Source organism: Antedon bifida, chromosome 4 (genome assembly GCF_963402885.1).
Source record: "Antedon bifida chromosome 4, ecAntBifi1.1, whole genome shotgun sequence".
NCBI classification, from domain to species: domain Eukaryota; kingdom Metazoa; phylum Echinodermata; class Crinoidea; order Comatulida; family Antedonidae; genus Antedon; species Antedon bifida.
Window position 1 is genome coordinate 4,374,248 of NC_136229.1, and position 19,171 is coordinate 4,393,418.

General features: G+C 34.6%; 1 protein-coding gene across 1 annotated transcript; it reads left to right on the forward strand.

Moving 5' to 3' along the window:
• The first annotated feature begins 1,116 nt into the window (after positions 1–1,116).
• Positions 1,117–18,703, forward strand: LOC144839920 (transmembrane protease serine 9-like). The gene is made up of 26 exons (XM_078695501.1): positions 1,117–1,169; positions 1,534–1,735; positions 1,908–1,943; positions 2,356–2,550; positions 3,241–3,585; positions 4,271–4,606; positions 4,805–5,176; positions 5,470–5,862; positions 6,038–6,139; positions 6,312–6,489; positions 6,704–6,978; positions 7,306–7,448; positions 7,731–7,890; positions 8,087–8,233; positions 8,964–9,068; positions 9,319–9,432; positions 9,862–9,990; positions 10,355–10,660; positions 11,220–11,348; positions 11,591–11,717; positions 11,834–11,971; positions 12,239–12,309; positions 13,262–13,421; positions 13,588–13,856; positions 14,492–14,631; positions 15,255–18,703. Exons 1-26 carry the CDS (start codon positions 1,119–1,121, stop codon positions 15,438–15,440), a joined length of 4,809 nt encoding a protein of 1,602 aa, XP_078551627.1. The 5' UTR covers positions 1,117–1,118; the 3' UTR covers positions 15,441–18,703.
• The last annotated feature ends 468 nt before the right edge of the window (positions 18,704–19,171 follow it).

Sequence of the window (19,171 nt, forward strand, 5' to 3'; positions counted from 1 at the left end):
TATATACACATTAGACGTACAAAATGGTATGACGTCATAATTTGGCCACATGAATTTTTAAAATAGGGTTTTTTCCCCTTTTGTAATGGACCACCATATTCAACAGAGCGCAACTCGCTTATCTGTGATCGATTTTCTTAAAATTTTTAATATATTCTACCTCAACCAATTATGTTACTTATGAATTGCCAATATTTTCATTTGGATGATGTCATCACGTCTTAAAATTTAAATAACGGTGGTTACGTAATTTCACCTACAAGGTATACTTGAATACCTTACAGCTCTTCTGAATTAAAGTTGACCTTGATGTTTATAACTTATTATGAGAGCTGGTGAAATGTAGATATGAATTATTATAGAAATTAAGCCTATCGGATGTTGTGACGTTATCATATGGCCAGTTGAAGTTAAAAAGTAGTTTTTTCATCTCTTTCGTCAAAGTTATACAATTTTTAAAGAGCGCGCACCGCCCTTCTACGTGCCAAATTTTCTTCCAATTGTTATATTTTATTGCTCAATTCATTATCTTTCGATATTGTTATCCACAAGTTTATTTTGATAATGTCATCAGTGCCGAAAAATTAGAACATGATGTGTGTCCGTAATTTCACCAATGCTACACTGTATATAGATATACAGTATATACTGTACATAATGTATATGGCATATAATGGGCACAGCACTATAGTATAACCGTATAATAGGATGGCATACATCAACATTTTCTGATTGTATTTTAAAATACGTGCATGTTTAAAAAATATTAATGTCAATAAAATTATAAAAATGATCACCTATAATTCGTCAAAGTGACGAATTAAATTCTAGTTTACCTATATTTTTATACGTACACTTTTTTTTTATTTTCATAATGATTTTTGTTAAACTTCAATTTTAAATGTTTTATTTGAGATTACAATACATTTTATTCGTATCGTGTTATTAAATGTTATTCAAGATTCAATTTATTGTCACATAATATTACATACATAAAATTTGTTTGTCTGAGCTTAGAACCATAGATACAATACAATTTTATTTATACTCAGTAGCCTAGTGCGAATATAGTTTTTTTCATATAAAAATATCTTTTTATTTTATATCTGTAGGAAAAGATGATAATGGAAGATACAGTTGAAAAAGATAACCATGGATATTCTATTGAAGTAAGTATTTAGTTGTATAATATTGGTTCCTACTGGGAAGCGCCGCGAGTTGTTGACCGATAATCACGACGCGGTGCTGTGACTCGAACTGTCACTTGTAACTCACTTGCATCGCGATTACGTCAACCAAATGAACTGTTCGTCAGCACCTACGGATATAATTCATAAACATACCATGAATACATAGGCCTACATTAGCAGTTAGCTAAATTCTAGTTGAGCTATATTAGACAGATAAATGCACGTAAGTGTATTCAGCAATTCTAGCCCTCGAAATTTACTCGAAATACGCAAATATTTAGGGTGTATCAAAATTACTTGCTGTGTAAGATACATTAAATTACTATATTTTTTTATCCACAAGGTTATTGAAATGTTATTAACATCATCTGATGGTAGCAATGTTTCTGAAATTGATAGAGAAACGACATCCGTGGATACCTGTCATAAAGACCCTAAAGACACTTCTGTGAATAGTAAGCCAATCAAAAAGCACAGATGGAGTTGCGTAATAATCGCAGTTACGACTTTGTTTTTCTTGATTGTATTCAGTTTAGCTGTTGGAGGTTAGGATAAATATTTATTTTATTAACAATAAACAACAAATGAACTTTTTTAAAGAATAAAAAACAAATAATCATAAATTGTAATAATATAGAAGATCCACTGACTAATTTCAGATAAAATAATGCCAATGTAAAAATTTTTCAAAATGTGTTCTGTTTCTTTTGATTTCAGTTTTCTTTTTAAACCAATCAGTTCCGGTCATTCAGGGTAAGTTAGTATAGTTTGTATTAAATCCGATTTAAGTAAAAAATTATTATTTTTTTCTTTTTTCCTCCTGTCTTCTTTCGCTTACGTCTTTTCTTTTGCTTCATTCTCTTCTCTTCATTGGCATTACTTCATTTTACTTAGAAACCATTCACATTACAATTAATGTGTGTTTTTTTTTATCAAACTGAATTTATTCTAATTGTTTTATGTTGTCGGAAGTTCGGAAACATTATTCACGACATCACCTTAAACAATTCGGTGTCAATCAAGGACTTATGAAAGTTGGAAAAGCTCTCGGAAAAAAATCCGTAAAAGCAGAGGCTGGTATAGGCCTAAACTACTTAATAAATTGTAAAACATTCGGCGTACATTTCCCACATGTATTCTGTTTACATTGTGTTTACATTTTCAGTACAACATGAGGCCAAACCAGACGATCCCGGAAGTTCAGCAAATTCTTCCTTAGGATCAACTAGTCAGAACAAAATTGCTGGAAATGTTGCTCGAGAACAAAGCGTCAACAATTTTACAAGGTTACCAACTGAACGTGGATCAAGACCAAAGATTAAAAATAGTTTTCGATTCTCTGATGCCAATCACAATTCAGGTTCGTCGTTGCAGTGGTTGTATAACATATGTTACTACTCGAAATACAACATAGGGGCCTATATACATATTATAGTTACATAGATTCGAGTTAAAATATCTGCCTAGATACATTTTAAACCCATAGTTGCGTAGAATAATATATTCTACGCAACTATGGGTTTAAAATGTAATTAGGCAGACATTTTAACTCGAATTTATGTAACTATAGAGGGCGCTAAAACAGTAATAAAACCGTAGAGGGGGCTATATAACTTACAGAGGCATGTGTAGAAATTACAACGAATAAAATGATTATAAACCGATATTACTATATCTTATCTATATCTAGAGTAGTAGAAACTACTACGCATATCGAGATATTATTTTATTCAAAGTAGGGAGATTGTATTTTAGTGGGAGAACGGAAGATGAATCGAAATTTCGGGAGACTCCTGTCATTATCGGAAAAGTTGGAAGGTCTGTTCTAGGTCCAAACGACCAATGACACAAACATTCGTCCTGATGGTCTAAGGTCGTCTAATATCCTGAAGCTCTGTCTACACTCTCAAACTTTGTGACAAAAAAATGTGCTGTGTCCATATATCAGCATGATGAAGTCATACTACAACCATATTTGGGCACATCACACTCTTTTCAAACATGGTTTGATAGTGTAGACAGAGCCTAATGTTTCAATATTTGGTTTCAGATTGCTATGAGACTGTGTCTCTCGTCGTTTCTAACGATTTCCGTGTGCTGACGTCACCAAATTATCCGAATGACTATGCAGCGAATTCCGATTGTCTCTGGCAATTTACATCACCTCCATCCACCACAATATTAATCGAAGTCATCGATCTAGCCATCGAAACAAATATAGATACGCTTGAAATCGGTTTTGGAGATTCTTCGGATTCTGAAACCTCAATTGTTTTAAATGCTTTACATATAAACGAAAGCATTATGACCGTAGCGAATAAACTTTGGGTGCATTTTTCATCTGATAATTCGATTCAATACAGAGGGTTTAACATGCACATTAGAGTTGTGGAACGTAAGCATAGTCAATTATTTATTTCTTGAATAAAAACGTCTTTCAATCTGTTTCCACTAGACGGATTCAGTCACCTAGAGTTAAAGCTTGTTTCCCACTAGGACGCAACGCAAGTACGTAGACGCAACGCAAGCGAGTTGACCAATCACACGCGAGTGTTCGAATAATCCATCGCTTGAGATTGGTCAAATCACTTTGCGTTGCGTTACGTCCTGGCGTTGCGTTCTAGTGGGAACCAAGCTTTAATCACTGATTTTCATTTCCATTGCGTGTCGGCTGAGCTATTTGAGTGTGACAAATCATTTATTGAGCACTGATTGGTTGCGAAATGTTGATTACTTTACAAAAAGAAAAGCTAACAAAACAGGGAATAGTGATTTACTCTTTTCCGAGCTTCTTATTTTGCTGAAGTCATAACGCCAAAAAAATAAATAGATAAATAAATTAAAAAAAATTAAAAAAATTAGAATTCGTGGAGATATACATAATATGTATGTGCATGATGCTTCTAATTCACAGAAAGAAATTAACATAGTGGGAAACGGGCTTTCTTAAACAGTACACTCAATCAAGTAAAGTACATATCTGAAACAACAAATGTATTGTATTTTTTTTTATTAGATAAATTATAACTTTATGTTAATGATAAAATGTGATTTTACCACTATCATTTGTTGTTATATAGCTCCAGAATGCGTAGTCCGTATGTACACCTCGCTTGGTCAGAGTGGAACACTGTCATCACTGAATTGCTCAACCGATTATCAATACTGTATTTACTTTTTTACAACTCCACTGTTCACAACAGCACGATTAGAATTTAAACATTTTTATAATCCGTATGGCTTTTACTTCAAATTTGGGATTGGTTCTAATCCGTTTTCTAAAAAATCAACAATAAACAGCATCCCGGCATCAGGTGATGTGTTTAATCTTGAGTCGAATGAAGGGTGGATGCTGTTCACAGCAGACAATACAATCAGCAGTGGAAGTTTTACTGTCCAAATCTCGCAAATTACAGGTATTTGATAAACGAAATAATGATGATATATTGAAATATTACTTTAAGTTTACATAACAAACTAATCATATTAATAATTAACATTAATCGATAATTTGAGATTTTCCACATTCTTTGTTCCATTTTCCTCACACCGTGTTTAATGTACATACCAGTAAATCATAATTTACCATTAACCTATACATAATCTTTATTTAGAAACCATATTTGTTGAGTTAGATGAATATACGAGCTACAATTTAGATTCAAGGAACGAAAACGCTCTAAAAGAAAGTGGAATACGTTTTGCCAATGCGGAAATGACGTGGGAGTTTTCAACATCTCACAGAATGCAATTCAATATAACATTTCCTGATGGATTTGAAAACTTAATATCCAATAGCATTGAAATCGGCATCGGAAACAGCCCATCTAGAGATTCGACTAAACTGTTCACGTACAGTTGGTTGTCCAATGTTCCCAAATCGATTTTGGTCGCTGATCATTTTATGTGGATAAAGTATAAAGGTGAAATAGGTCAAGATGTTATGAGCTTTCAGATGACAATATCAACAGTTCAAAAAATGAATGGTAGGCATAAACGTTTCTATTATAGTTGACAGTTTTAGTTGTTTTGTTTTAATTAGTTAGGTAGTAACGCGTGTTAAAGTTGTTTCGAACAAATGTTTCTTCCTTGATCTGAATCGTTTTTTGCTGTTAGACCCCAATGGCTTTAAAACTAGATTTAAGTACATTGGTACCCTTGTTTTCAAAGAGGCCTATTCCAGAAACAATTAAAACGATTATAGATAGTAATTCTTAAGACAAATTATCTTTAAAGAATAGATATTTATGATTTAAATCTTTGGATTTATTAATTTCAGAAATTTTGGACGTAGTAACCTTAGTAGATTTAGATGAAATTCATACCGTCACAAACATTGTCACGCAAACAGAAAACACAAATAACCTCTGGATTGTTGGAAGCGATTCTTTAGATGGCCAAACTACTATGTCTGTTGACTGTTTGTCAATTTCGAAACTATTAGGCAATCATATTTGTGACGATATTCAAATACTTTCGAGTTATTTGCTTATTGGGAGTGGCCAGGATCCTTCAGATTCATCGACGATTGAAAAAGTACTGCGACCGTCTCCGAATGCTGATTGTCCGAATGACTTCATTGTCCCTGATGCACATGTTTGGATAAAGTTAATAGAAAGCGAGAAAGGAGTGACTGAGTTTTCTTTAGCTGTCAGATCTGTTTATTATCAAGGTTAGTATATATTTCCCTGGGCAGTATCATAATATATTGCCTTTTTCAATATCGTAATATATTGCCCTGGCTAATAATATATTGCACTTGATATGAATACATCTTTAGGAACAAGTGTTACTGCTAGTTTGAAGCTCAATCGCTCGGTAATGACGTCATTATGGTTACTTCACAGATTTGACTTGCAGTGCAAAAGCAAGTGTGACGTCAGAGGATGTCTGTAATAACAAAATTGATTGTCCTGACTTCACTGATGAGGTGGGATGTACTGATTCAGGTTAGCTTGAGTACCAGTCATGTATCATTACTATATCAGTATTACTTTGTAGGCCCTACATTTGTACGCAAACGTTGTACACAAATATTATACCGTACACGGTAGAATCGTTTGGCAGAGTATATTACATTCTCCTGCACAAAATTACATCCAAAATGTATTCCTTCTGTAGAAGTAAGCTTATGTGGTACCCGCCCAGCAATGCGTCCAGCACCCCGTATTGTAGGGGGATCGCCTGCTGCACCAGGCAGCTGGCCATGTATGGGATCATTACAACTTTCTTCAGGAGATCACAGATGTGGCTGCACATTGATTGATGAGTATTGGGCTATAACAGCTGCACACTGTACGTAAGTTATTAAATCATGCAGTCCAAGTAGCTAGAAGTATGAAAGTTAAACCTCAATGGTTGCAGATCCGACTCAGTGTATTTGGTGAATGCTATGAAAAACATGTTTTGATCTCTGACAGTCAATATCTAACTCTGACGTTCAGAGTACACATTTTGTATGTTGCACATTGATGTCAATGTAAATACTAATCACAATGTGTTTTTTTTTTTAGTCTAAGGCATCGGCAAAATGACCTTCAAATATTGTTTGGAAGTAATTCTTTGAAGAGTACATCAGATTATAGTCTGACCGTAAAAGTGTCAATGGTTTTTACTCACCCAGACTATTCCGATTCAACAATGGACAACGACATCGCTTTATTGAGACTTGAACAAGCTGTAGTTTTTACAGATTACATCAGACCAGTCTGTCTGTCAGACGATGACGAACCTCCGTATCAAGAAGGTCAACGGTGCTATATATCTGGATGGGGATTTGACGGAACAGGTAGGTTCGTTTTCGTTACAAGGTGGCAGCTAAGGTGATCGTAACTTTTTTAATCTGTTTTGACTCAAACACACATTAAAGCTTAGTTCCCACTTGCGACGCAACGTAACGCAACCTACGCAACGTAAGACAATGCCCTTCTAATAATTGTGTTTGCCTCCGTCTGCGTGAAATCAAACCTGCGATGTTTGCAGCACAGTTGCGTCGTCGGTTATCACTTGTGGTTACGTAGCGTTGCGTTACGTTGCGTTCTAGTGACCTAGGTCTTGTACATATCTGTTTAACTTTGTTTTTTTGTGTTTTTAATATACATAATATTGATAACAGAGTATAAGAAGGATGAATTACAGGAAGCAGTCGTACCTATCATGTCCAATGAAAACTGCAATAAACTTCAGGGATCTGTACACAACGTCACTGACAAAAAGTTATGCGCAGGATATCCCGAGGGTGGCGTGGACGCCTGCCAGGTATGTGCTGTATAACTGACCACTGATGAATTGACACGCATGGTTCAGGTGTCTCTTTATATATAAAACATTATGCAGAATGGACATTTTAAAGAAATATGTGACGGAGAAGCAATTAGGCGAGGAGCACTGACAAAGAAAGAGCAAAAAAGAACATAGATTTTGAACTTACATTTGCTCATCAACAGCACTGTACAATTAACATGATTTCTAAGTTCATTTTTGTATATAATAATGTGTTAAATGAATTTGTTGAATGGAATCCATTTTTTGTCTTATTAGGGTGATAGTGGAGGTCCACTGGTTTGTTTAGATGAAGCTGGGAAATGGCAACTCACGGGTATCACAAGTTACGGCTTTGGGTGTGCTCTGGAATCTAGGCCAGGGGTATACACTAGGGTATCAACATTTACGGACTTCATTGATATAATCACAGGTTTATGTAAGTGTTTTGTTATAGTTATTACAATTATAATCAAATTTCAGTAGGCCTATTAACTGATTTTCGTATATTATATTGACTTCAGAATGTATTCATAGTAGGCCTATTCAGTATTTGTATAATATTCAAACTCATATAAATTAGAAAATGAGCAATACGTTTTAACTTACAATCGACATTATTGAACATTTTATAGTTTCCCGGCGAAACGTTTTTCAATGCCCGAGTGGTTTTTGTTTAATACGGGACTATGTCTGTGATGGTGAGAGTGATTGTTTTGATGGTGAAGACGAAGAAGGTTGTGATGGCGTACCAATCACCACTGAGTCTTACACTGGAGAAGGTACCGTGATACATTTATTGCAAAAGTTGATTGTCCTATACCTTAAAAAGCGGCGCTGATCTCGTCAAGCAAAACATATTGAATTGTGTAGGGCAGGCTTAACGAAGAGTTTCGTTACCGAGTCACACAAGTCACCGCATTAAGACAATGGTAATATTTACCACGTTGAAACACCGGTTCTCGTCAGATCACTGAAGTTAAGCAACGTTGGGTCTGGTTAGCGCTTGGATTGGAGACCATCTGGGTATATCGGGTGTTGTATATGGAGCTGGGGTCCCGTTAGGCATTTGAAATAAGCACTGTTGACTCTTATGGCAGCCCCTGCATCTAGTATCTGCCTCAGACGTATTGGTCATGCCTTTTCTCTGGTGAAGGCGAGCACTAGACGAGATAAGGCCTTGATCTATGTTAGGACCAATCAAGGTGCTTTAAACTGACCTGGCTTAGTCATCATTCAGATGAATGTAAGACTGAAATGACACTGTCGTTCATGACAGACGTCTATTAAGACTGACGCAGGCCAAAAAAGGACCATTTTTTTTTTCTTTTTCTACACCTTTAAATTGTTCTGTTCCAAATACGTATGTCAGACTTGTTATCTTTTCCAAAGTCAAAATGGTGCTGTACTAAACCTCAACAATAGATAGTTCAATTCTCATTCTGAATTATTTGATATTTCATATTAACAACTATACTGTATATTTTATATAATATTTGTTTGCCCGATTAGCATGTACATCAAATCAATTTGACTGTGGCGGTAGTTGCATAAGCATAAATTACCAATGTGATGGTTACGATGACTGCATAGATGGTATCGACGAATTAAAATGCTGTAAGTTACCACAATCGCATTTATGTTTTGTTCAAAACCAATAAAACAACTATTTTATAATGTGATGTGCCCATATATGGACATGATGATGTCATATCACTACCGTATTTGGGAATATCACTACCTTATTTGGGCACATGAAACTTGTTTTTGTCAAACTAGATTGATAGTGTAGACAGAGCTTTAAAAACGAAAACTTTGAAAGCATATGATTATTTTGTATTTCATTAAATATTCCTTGATTTTAAAGCTTGTAAAAATTGGGAGACAGAGTGTACCGATGGATCATGTATAGGGTATTGGCAGGAATGTGATGGTATACCGGATTGCAGTGATGGATCTGATGAACAGAACTGCGTATACAGTAAGTGGATTTAAACTGTCACGTGTCTATACGTATTAAAGCGTGGTTCCCACTAGCGACGCAACGTAACGCAACTCTACGACGTATTGAGTAATCACAAGTGGGAACCGACGGAACTGTGCTTGCAAACATCGCAGGTTTGATTTCACGCAGGCGGGGGAAAGCACGATTATTGGAAGGGAATTTTCTTACGGTGCGTCGCTAGTGTGAACCAAGCCAAGAGAATTGTCTATCAACATCCGGATTTCTGAAATACTTTCAATGAATTCCACAGCTTGTGTTGGATGTAAATAACTCGACTGTTACCATAACGTGTCCCTCGTTATGCAGATGTCTATCAATGGCGGAAGATGTGTAATGTGATTATATTGTAAACATATAACAGAAAAGGTATTATTACTGTGAAATGTGTTTTACTTCTTTCAATAGGCTGCACATCCGAAACTGAACGATTATTTACATGTTCCAACGGCGCATGTCTCTTTGAGACCGTTCAATGTAACCAGTTCAGTGAGTGTGGTGATAATAGTGACGAGATAGGTTGTGCACCAGAATATGGTAGGTACTGCCTTTGATGAAAGTGATGTATACGTCCAATCAAATGACGTCATAATTAGTAAGAGCAATACTATCGTGACAATACAACGATATTTTTTTCCGTTGTCAACGTCATTATCACTGCTGATTTGACGATAGATAATAAATCATACGATTTTCAGAAAACACATGGTTTCCTGATCCATCGCTACGAATTTCGTATGTACCACTGAAACCCATTTTCCACGATATTTTTCTCGGGGCACCGGACCGAATCCGAGCACGATGTGAAAGCAGCTATACAGTGTAAGCCCATCTAATATAGTGCGAGGTTATTGCTGAAAATGCCATAACAACTATACTATTCATTCATTTCTTCTCTCAGATTTATCGAAACTACGGCTCATTGGTCCAAATACATCACATTCTGTTGTAGAAGTATTTGAGTTTGGTGAATGGCAGCACGTACACATCACAAATATCAAGATCGCGAACGTTGTCTGCCGTCAATTGGGTTTTGCCGGTGCGTCGTCCTTTTTGGAGGATTTTAGCAATCATGGTTTCTGGGATCATAGTTTGTGCACGAGGGTTTTTTTGGACTGTCGTGGGGATGAACAGAGTCTCACTGAATGCCTACTGAATTTGTACTACCAGAATTGTGAAAGCATGACGTCAGTACTCTGCTCAAATGGTAAGATGTAATAAACATAATAATATTTCAGAACATTTTAATAACTACTAATTTTGTATACTGTGAATTCGAAAAAAGTCTAAAGCCTTGTCTACACTATCAAACTTTATGTGACAACAAAAATGTGATGTGCCCATATGGTTAATGTCATATTACTACCATCTTTGGGCATACCACTACCATATTTAAACACATCACACTTTTTTTGTCACGTAACGTTTAATAGTGTAGACAGGGCATTATATACCAAATAAATAGAAAAAAAAATTAAGATTGGTTCCCACTATGACGTAACAAAAAGGACCTAAGCGCAAAGCAAAAGTAATTTGATCAATTACAAGCAATGTATTATTCAAACTATCGCTTAGTGAACTCGCTAACCGTTGCAATTAACGTATTTGCGTTGCGCGTCCTAGCTTTGACTGTAATTTTGTAATTGTATACAAAATAAGAACCATAACCTCCCAAATAAGTCATTTGAACTACCAAATAAGGGATTTGAACTACCAAATAAGGAATGTTTTCATCCTACACTTGCAGCTTAGCTTTTACCTTTCAGAATGTAGTGAAGACAGCATTAACTGTGAAGGCAAAACGTCTCCCTACCAGTGCATACCTAAATACTCAGTTTGTGATGGAGTTACAGATTGTAATGCTGAAGACGAATTCACAGATGAAAGCGGATGTTGTAAGTTTTAAAATCTTTAAATAACGGTAGATAAAAAGATAAATGTTTAGGCACATATGGCGTTTTATACGTATACTTTTCAGACAAAAATCGAAACGTCGACTGGTGGTGGACTAACATAAACAAGAATGTACATGTAACATTTTGTTATTTCATGGCGAACGCACTAAAGAAGAATAAGCTACTACAGTAAACTTGAGATATATTTTGAATAATAAGTCAATCAATTTTCTTTATTGTAGTCGATGTCAACAACAATTCTGACATCGTCACCGTATTAAAAAATGAAGTTTGGTCCAAAATCTGCGTACAGTCAAATCTTTGGAAACCAATTTATAACAAAAACATCTGTTATCAACTTCACAAAGGGTATGTTAAGGAAAATACTTACAAAAAAAATCATTATTATAAAAGTCCTATATCTATTATTATAATATGAAACTGCGCGAGATATGTAAATTGACCTAGACAGTTTTTTTTTACAGAACACCAACCGCATCCGAGTTTGTAAGCGATGACGGCACTGGTGAATCTTATGTGATATTACAAGCAAATAGCCTAAATAGTTTTGTATATGAGCAAGACTACAAGCGAGTAAATGTACTGAGCATTTTTCAGCAGAGGTAAATGCAGTAGTAGGGCCACCTCTCAAATAAATCACACTGAGAGTTCGTGGTATTTGGTAGTTTTTTGAGAAACACTCCTAGTTCGATCCTATTTTGAACTTAATGGTAACTTTTAAAGAGCAAAGAGATGAATCCACTATATATTATACTGTATAAGAGGCATATGTTTATCCGAGCATGCTCACTAACAAGTAAACGTTGTGATACTTCGTGTGTTTCGAGTTAACTGTATTTGCATTTACTTTCTATTTTTTTTATTACCAGTACAACTTGTGATTCTGGTCAAATTCTTCGATTAATATGCTCCGATCAAGAATTCGAAAATGAAATTCAAGGTAACAAACATTAAAGCAATATTAGCAATATCATGATACCGAATAATTACGTGTAAGTGATTAACATTTGTAAATGTACCCTTTCCATTTCATATACAGTATAACAAAATATATTTTAAACTTCAGAATATGTATATTTCAAATATCTTAAAATGTTTGTGATTAAATTGTACCTTATTTTTGGCAGCCCCAAGTTTTCGTTTCTGGGTTTCGCCGCGCTTATTTATATTTTTTTCACAAACTCTGTACATAGAAAAGAAATAAATGTTCTGAAATAAAAAATTTAAAAAAATAAAAAGAAATAAATATTTATTTTTTTATCCAAAAAATATAAATAAAATGCATAAAAATTAATAAAAAATACATGAGTAGGACAGACAAACTGAGGAAGTTCCTATAACCTTAAAGGTTTTGACTGCCCTCAGAAAAGACAATACAAATTATAATAATGAAATTAGAAATTAAATTAAACTTTAAAGTTTATCAATTCAATTTTTATTTACGGTAGTTGCTGAAAGAAATGTATAGGTTGCTAATTTAAATTGATTTAATGATGGTGAGTTACGAATGTGGATTGGGAGATTGTTCCAAATGGCAGGGATGGCGTTAAAAAAAGAAAGTTGCAACGGGCAAAAGGAATACAGAACGTAGTGAAATCTCTTCTTTGATTTATTACAAAAGAAAAGAGGATTCCAGTAGGATTGTAAGCATTGGAGTGGAGTTGTGGCTTGGTGGTTATGATGCTTGGCTACCACTCTATGGCTACCACTCCTGTGTTCAAGTCCCGTCACATGAACTCCACTCCCAAAGACTTGTAATAAGACTTTGCTTATGTAGAGCATCTTGTGTATAATGTTTGTCTTGTGAACCTCTGAGGGTCCCTAATGATCAGCAATTATTGGATGGATGACCCTCATATGGTAAAAAAATGTGTTGTGTTTATTTTAACCAGATTGTGGAGTTTCTACAGAACCGGTAGCACGTATTGTTGGTGGAGACGAGGCATATATCGGGAGATGGCCATGGCAGGTGTCATTGCAGTATCTCGGAGAACATTGGTGTGGAGGATCTCTTATAAACCACCAATGGGTGGTTACAGCAGCACATTGTGTGTAAGTCAAATATACGTGTGTGTCAATCAAATGGAGTGAGAACCATAAGTGACTTTTCTTACTATCTTGATACGTTTTAATCAAATGTTTTAAATATTTGTTATATTCAACTATGAAATACAAAATAATAATAAAATATTTTACAGTATTACTTTTTTCGTTTTAGTTCAGGTTTAAGAAAGTCGGACTTTGAAATATGGCTTGGTTCGATTAACTCTGTCACTATTAACTCGGATACAGTGAGACGTAATATAAGTAAAATAATCCTCCATCCAAATTATGAATTCATACTAAGCGATTTCGCTCTTTTGAAGTTGAGTGAAAAAGTGACATTTTCGAACGTCATCAAACCGGTTTGTTTACCAACCTCTAGCATGAAGTTTGAACCAGGTTCATATGGCTATACAACAGGATGGGGAACACTTGAAATGTATGGTAAGTGGTTGCCGTCGTTATATTTGATAATATGATATGATATGACATTTATGATGAATTTTTGAACAAATATTTTGGTCATTAGTGTCAACACTATCAAACTAGTTTGACAAAAGCAGTGTGATGTGCCAAAATGTGGTAGTGATATACCTATATGGTAGTGATGACATCATCATATCCATATATGTGCACATCACATTTGTGACAGAGCTTAACGCTTCTTGTGTTTTTGAAGTCTAAAAGAATCGAGGTCGAAGGCCACATAACATGACACATCCTAGCAAGCCTCGTTGGGTTGTGTTTTTGGTGACCATGAAATTGGTTTACGATGTGGTTAAAATATAATACAAATGCAATTCGTAAAGAATTGAGTCTTGATGTCGGTTGGTGTCATGTCTAACTTACAATATCACTACTACCATTGGGTGATCATTTATTCCTGAAGCTTTGAGAACAATCATAACCCAATCCTTGATAACAATTAGCAATGATCTGCACATTTTCCTTGAAGCCAAGAAACATGGACCACGTGACTTTAGAAAGAACACATCATCTTTATTGTTCATTTGGTCTAATGTTTACACCCTGATCATTGATGAGTCATCCGATTTCTTTCACAAAATATTGCTTTGTAGGTGACAGTCCTGTTCTACTACAAGAAGTTCGGGTACCAATGGTTAGCCTTGAATACTGTCGTCGTCAAGTTCATTTTCATTGGATTTCAGATGATATGATATGTTTAAAGACAAAACTAGGAGGACAAGGCAGCTGTCACGTAAGTATCAAGAATATTTCCATACCATCTAACTAAAATAAACCGTACTGACTAAGGCTGTGTTTCCGCAGACAAAACAAAATTATCGGTTAATTGTTTAACCAATAAAGTGCGCATGATCAACAACCAGATGCCCAATCACATCGCATCAATTTTTCCTTCAGGTCAAAGGTTAAAAATTATCGAATTTTCTGATAATGATCTGATTTAAATGAGATAATAATCGGTAAGTTTTTCTCGAGTGGAATCGATTAAACCCCGTTTCCACAGGCAGTTTATCAATTAATTTTTATCGGATAATTGTTGGCTGCGGAAACACGGTATAAATGTCCTCTTATCTCAGGATGGTACTCCACCTGGTGAGTATTTTATGTGCTATAGATTGCATTAATTTATTAATTGTCTTGAAAATAATCAATTAGATGATGGAAACGTCGAACGCATGTATATTCGATTTTACGTGATCCGCACACTCGGGATTCATCATCATCATCATCGATTATAATCTTTAGTATTTGTACAAATGTCGGATAGATCGTGGCAATATATTCAATGCATGGAAGTCAGTGAATAATTTCGAATGTAGATTTATGCTAGTTCATCTTGTATTTATTTCTCAACAGGGAGACAGCGGCGGTCCATTTGTTTTAAATCGTGATGGGCGATGGTACCTTGTAGGGATCGTGAATGGCGGGCAGTCTTGTGGTGGAATAGACGACCCTACCATATACGCTCGTGTCTCAAGCTTTCTTGATTTTATTTACTATACAATGTGGCAAAATGCTGAAAGCTATGCAGTGGCGGATTAAATTTAAGCAATAATATTACTAACCATTATATTGGTATCCGACGTCAAAGTTAAATTACTGATCTTAGATATAGATGCTTAACATTAATAAATGATTGATTTATTGGCCGCCTTGGGATTTACCTTAGGACTTATACCCCATTACATATTACTATTAAAAACTTTTACTCACCGAAAATATTATTTAGGATACAAAATGTCAAATCATAGTAGTAACACATACATCAAATCGGTTTAGGATGCAAGAAATACAATTGTTTGTTCACACTGGCTATCTTTATACTCAATCGAATTAAATAACTTTAAATGTAAGTATTCGCTATTCAATGAATTACAATTATAACAATTTTCTTAATATTCATTTGTAAGCAATAAGTATTTATCTTACAGTACAATTTAATAATTAAATATCTTAACTGTGTTGCTATCGATCACTGCAACTCTGCGTGGGTAATATGATAAGAGCGCTAATCCCTGTGTATTTGTTAAGTCGCTGTTTTTACTAATGTCTTTAATTAATCTTTCATTGTAACTATTAATTAGCTGTAGTTGATAACTATTAGCTATAACGATATGGTCAGCATCATCAGCTTATATTCCACTTGCAGTGAACAAACTATGACGACGACCGAATTTTGTTTCTAAGATTTCCCCCTCAATATTACATACATATACATCAGAGCCTCCAAGTAGAAGTATATATATTTTTCGGCTAACGGGTAAGACACAGATCGGTGACTGCTTTTTTAGTGTCAACATATACTTCTGAAATGGTTTTGCCACTTTTAACATCAAACATAACCAAATGCCGGTCATTACATACATACACAATATTTGTTTCTTCATCCACAAGGATACCACATGGATTAGTCACCTTGGTCTCACCAACTGATTTAACGATGTAACCATCCATCGTACATATCTTAATGCTCTTAGTTTTACCACAGTCACTGAATGCTACGTTACCATTCTTCATTTTGAACATTCTATTAGCTTTTACATCGCTTGGTAGTGTAACCTTATTAACATAATCTCCAGATTGCTTGAATCTATGAAGTATATTACTTTGACATGAAACAAGCATGCAATCATCATCATCTTTGACTACATCTACGAAATCTCCATCTACTGGTATTTGTACAGTTTTTATCAAACCTAGTTTCTCTACTTTGATTGTTATTGGTGACTTCTTAATGTAGTTACCATCGACACTAACATCGACTTGGCAAATTCCCACAGTTGATCTACTTACAAAACGGTTTTCCAATCTGTTGTATGGTTTTTTTTCAACCTCAATTCTACCCGAGGGCATTGTCCAAGTTGCTTCCAGATCCTGTACATCAACTAGATCACATTCATCAGTTTTAATGATTTTAACCGCAATTACTTGATCTTTTGTCACACACTCGGGTCCATCTAATTCAAGGGATACTGCTGCTTCTGATGTTTGTATTACCATTCCAATATCCTCTTGCAATGAAGCCTCCTGCTGTTTGTTTTCAACAAAGTTTATTTCTGAATTAAAACCATTAGGCATTGGTGTTGGTGGATTTGTTATTCTATTCTCCAGTGCTCTGATTATACCAGATGATAAAGCTTTTGCTCTGTTGCTCTCTCCGAGGTCATGCAGTGAACAAATATCTGTATTTATATCAGATAATGCTGTTTTCAGTTCCACTATTTGTACATCTATTACTTCCTTTTTAGTGGTAAATACTGTCCTTACTTCCTTTTTAAGTGTTTCTTCACTTTCTTTTATTCTTACTACCATTTTTTCTACATGGTTTTCGATGCCCTTCAAACTCTTTTCCTTCTTTTCTTCTAATGTTGTATAAAGGTCCAAAAGTACTTGAAGATCAGCTTTCATTTTATTTGCACAGTCGGTTGCTGATATTTCCAGTTCCGCCGATCTTTCCTTCAGGGTTTTCAAGTCATCTGATAAGTTTACTAACGGTGTATGTTTTTCAATTCCTTCCCATTCTTTGTGGTTCGTAATTGAACAGTGAATGCAAATGGAAATATTACATATTTTGCAAAATGAACTTAACGGTTCATTGTGGATGGAACAAAGAGGTGGATACGTTGCAATGATGTCTTTTACACTCATACATCTGACATCTTCCACTGAAACCATGTAGAAGTGGTTTAAGGTCCACCTTTTTTTACCAGGCTTAATGTTACACGTATACCACCTTATAGACTATATCAAAATTATGGAATGATTACCAATAATATTCGCTGCAAATCACAACATTACATCTCCCTGTTTAATTGTCTTGCTTGGTACATCTGTGGGCGACATGGACTGCTGATGTTTCGCCATTTTTACTCTACAACTCACTATGTCGGTCGGTTGGTCGGTCGATTGATCGTTAAACACTAACTTGATCACGCGATTGCAGCCATGTATATGGCCTAGTAGTCTGTCCCTTTTAGTTTGCTGTTTTGATGGATTTTTGATGTACAATATTTTGTAAGTATCAAAGCACTTTATTAAAAAAAAAAGAATTTTCGATACAGTGTATGCATGAGCATGTGTAGTACTATAGATTATTAACAATCGTTCCTACTAGTTCTCTGAATCATAACAAAATGTAACTACAGTACGTATGTGTTTGTTATATATTTTATTCACTACTGTATAAACATAAACCATGGTAGATACTTTAACTTAAACAGTCCTAAAATGTAAATTAAACACAATCAACAGACGTTGACGTTTGAGACAATGGGAGACCAACTGGCTCATTATTTTGTTAGTATTTGGTTACATTAGGAGAGTTTACCGTATAAATAAAAGATGAAAACTACGTTATCTACGAAAATAGCCATATATACACTAATAATACGAAGATTCACGGCGGCGACAGTTTTCAACTTCATTATACGTCATCACTAATTAGTCTGGTGTAATTACACGTCCACATTTATATCAATATAATTGAAAGCATTAGTATTAACATTATTATACTACTACTACTACTAAAAAAAATTTAAAATACTGTATAATCAAGAAATGTTACTTGAGTTACTTTATAAAACCCAAAGTTGTCACAAGTCTGGTGTCTCAGACCATTACTTAAAAGAACGCAGTACGATTTAAAATGTCCATTAATTATGTTACAGTACTAATATATTACAAAAAAAACCACATCAACGTTGAAAATAATACTATAACTCCAGAAAACCAATGAGAAATCATTGAAAACTTACAAAAGAGCTATAGAACACGTTTACAAAATGGATGATAAAAGAACCAATAAAGTAAATCGAATTAAAAAGATATTTTCATGCGGGATACTAACTACTACCTCAGTTTACAACACCAACGTATTTATCACCTTTTCTAACAAACAAATTCCTATACAAGTCATAATACAATAGTTACAATTTACACTAATATTTTAAACACGATTGTAGGAGCTTCTCTTTTACCATGGAGGAATAAAATAATATGCCTTGTATTGTATACATTATGCTTTGACTAATGAATGTTTATTATTGTTTACAGCAATTTTACATTGAAATTCTTCACAATATATTATTAACTACAGTAGACCTATTATAATACAAATATAGGTCTAATAATAATGCTTTTATGAAATATTTAAACATTATGAAGTTTTTATTCTACACGTGTTATTTGTAGTTTATCCTTCAATATGTTTGTCTCATCAATAATTAAATATTTGAACTGTATTGCCATTTAACAATGCAACTCTCCGTGGATAA

Bases quoted from the DNA above. Each gene is read 5' to 3' on its own strand.
- LOC144839920 (XM_078695501.1), top strand. From the start codon at position 1,119: ATGATAATGGAAGATACAGTTGAAAAAGATAACCATGGATATTCTATT. The intron at 8,234-8,963 runs GTACCGTGATAC...TTGCCCGATTAG, and splicing joins TGAGTCTTACACTGGAGAAG to CATGTACATCAAATCAATTT. The intron at 10,661-11,219 runs GTAAGATGTAAT...TTTACCTTTCAG, and splicing joins GTCAGTACTCTGCTCAAATG to AATGTAGTGAAGACAGCATT.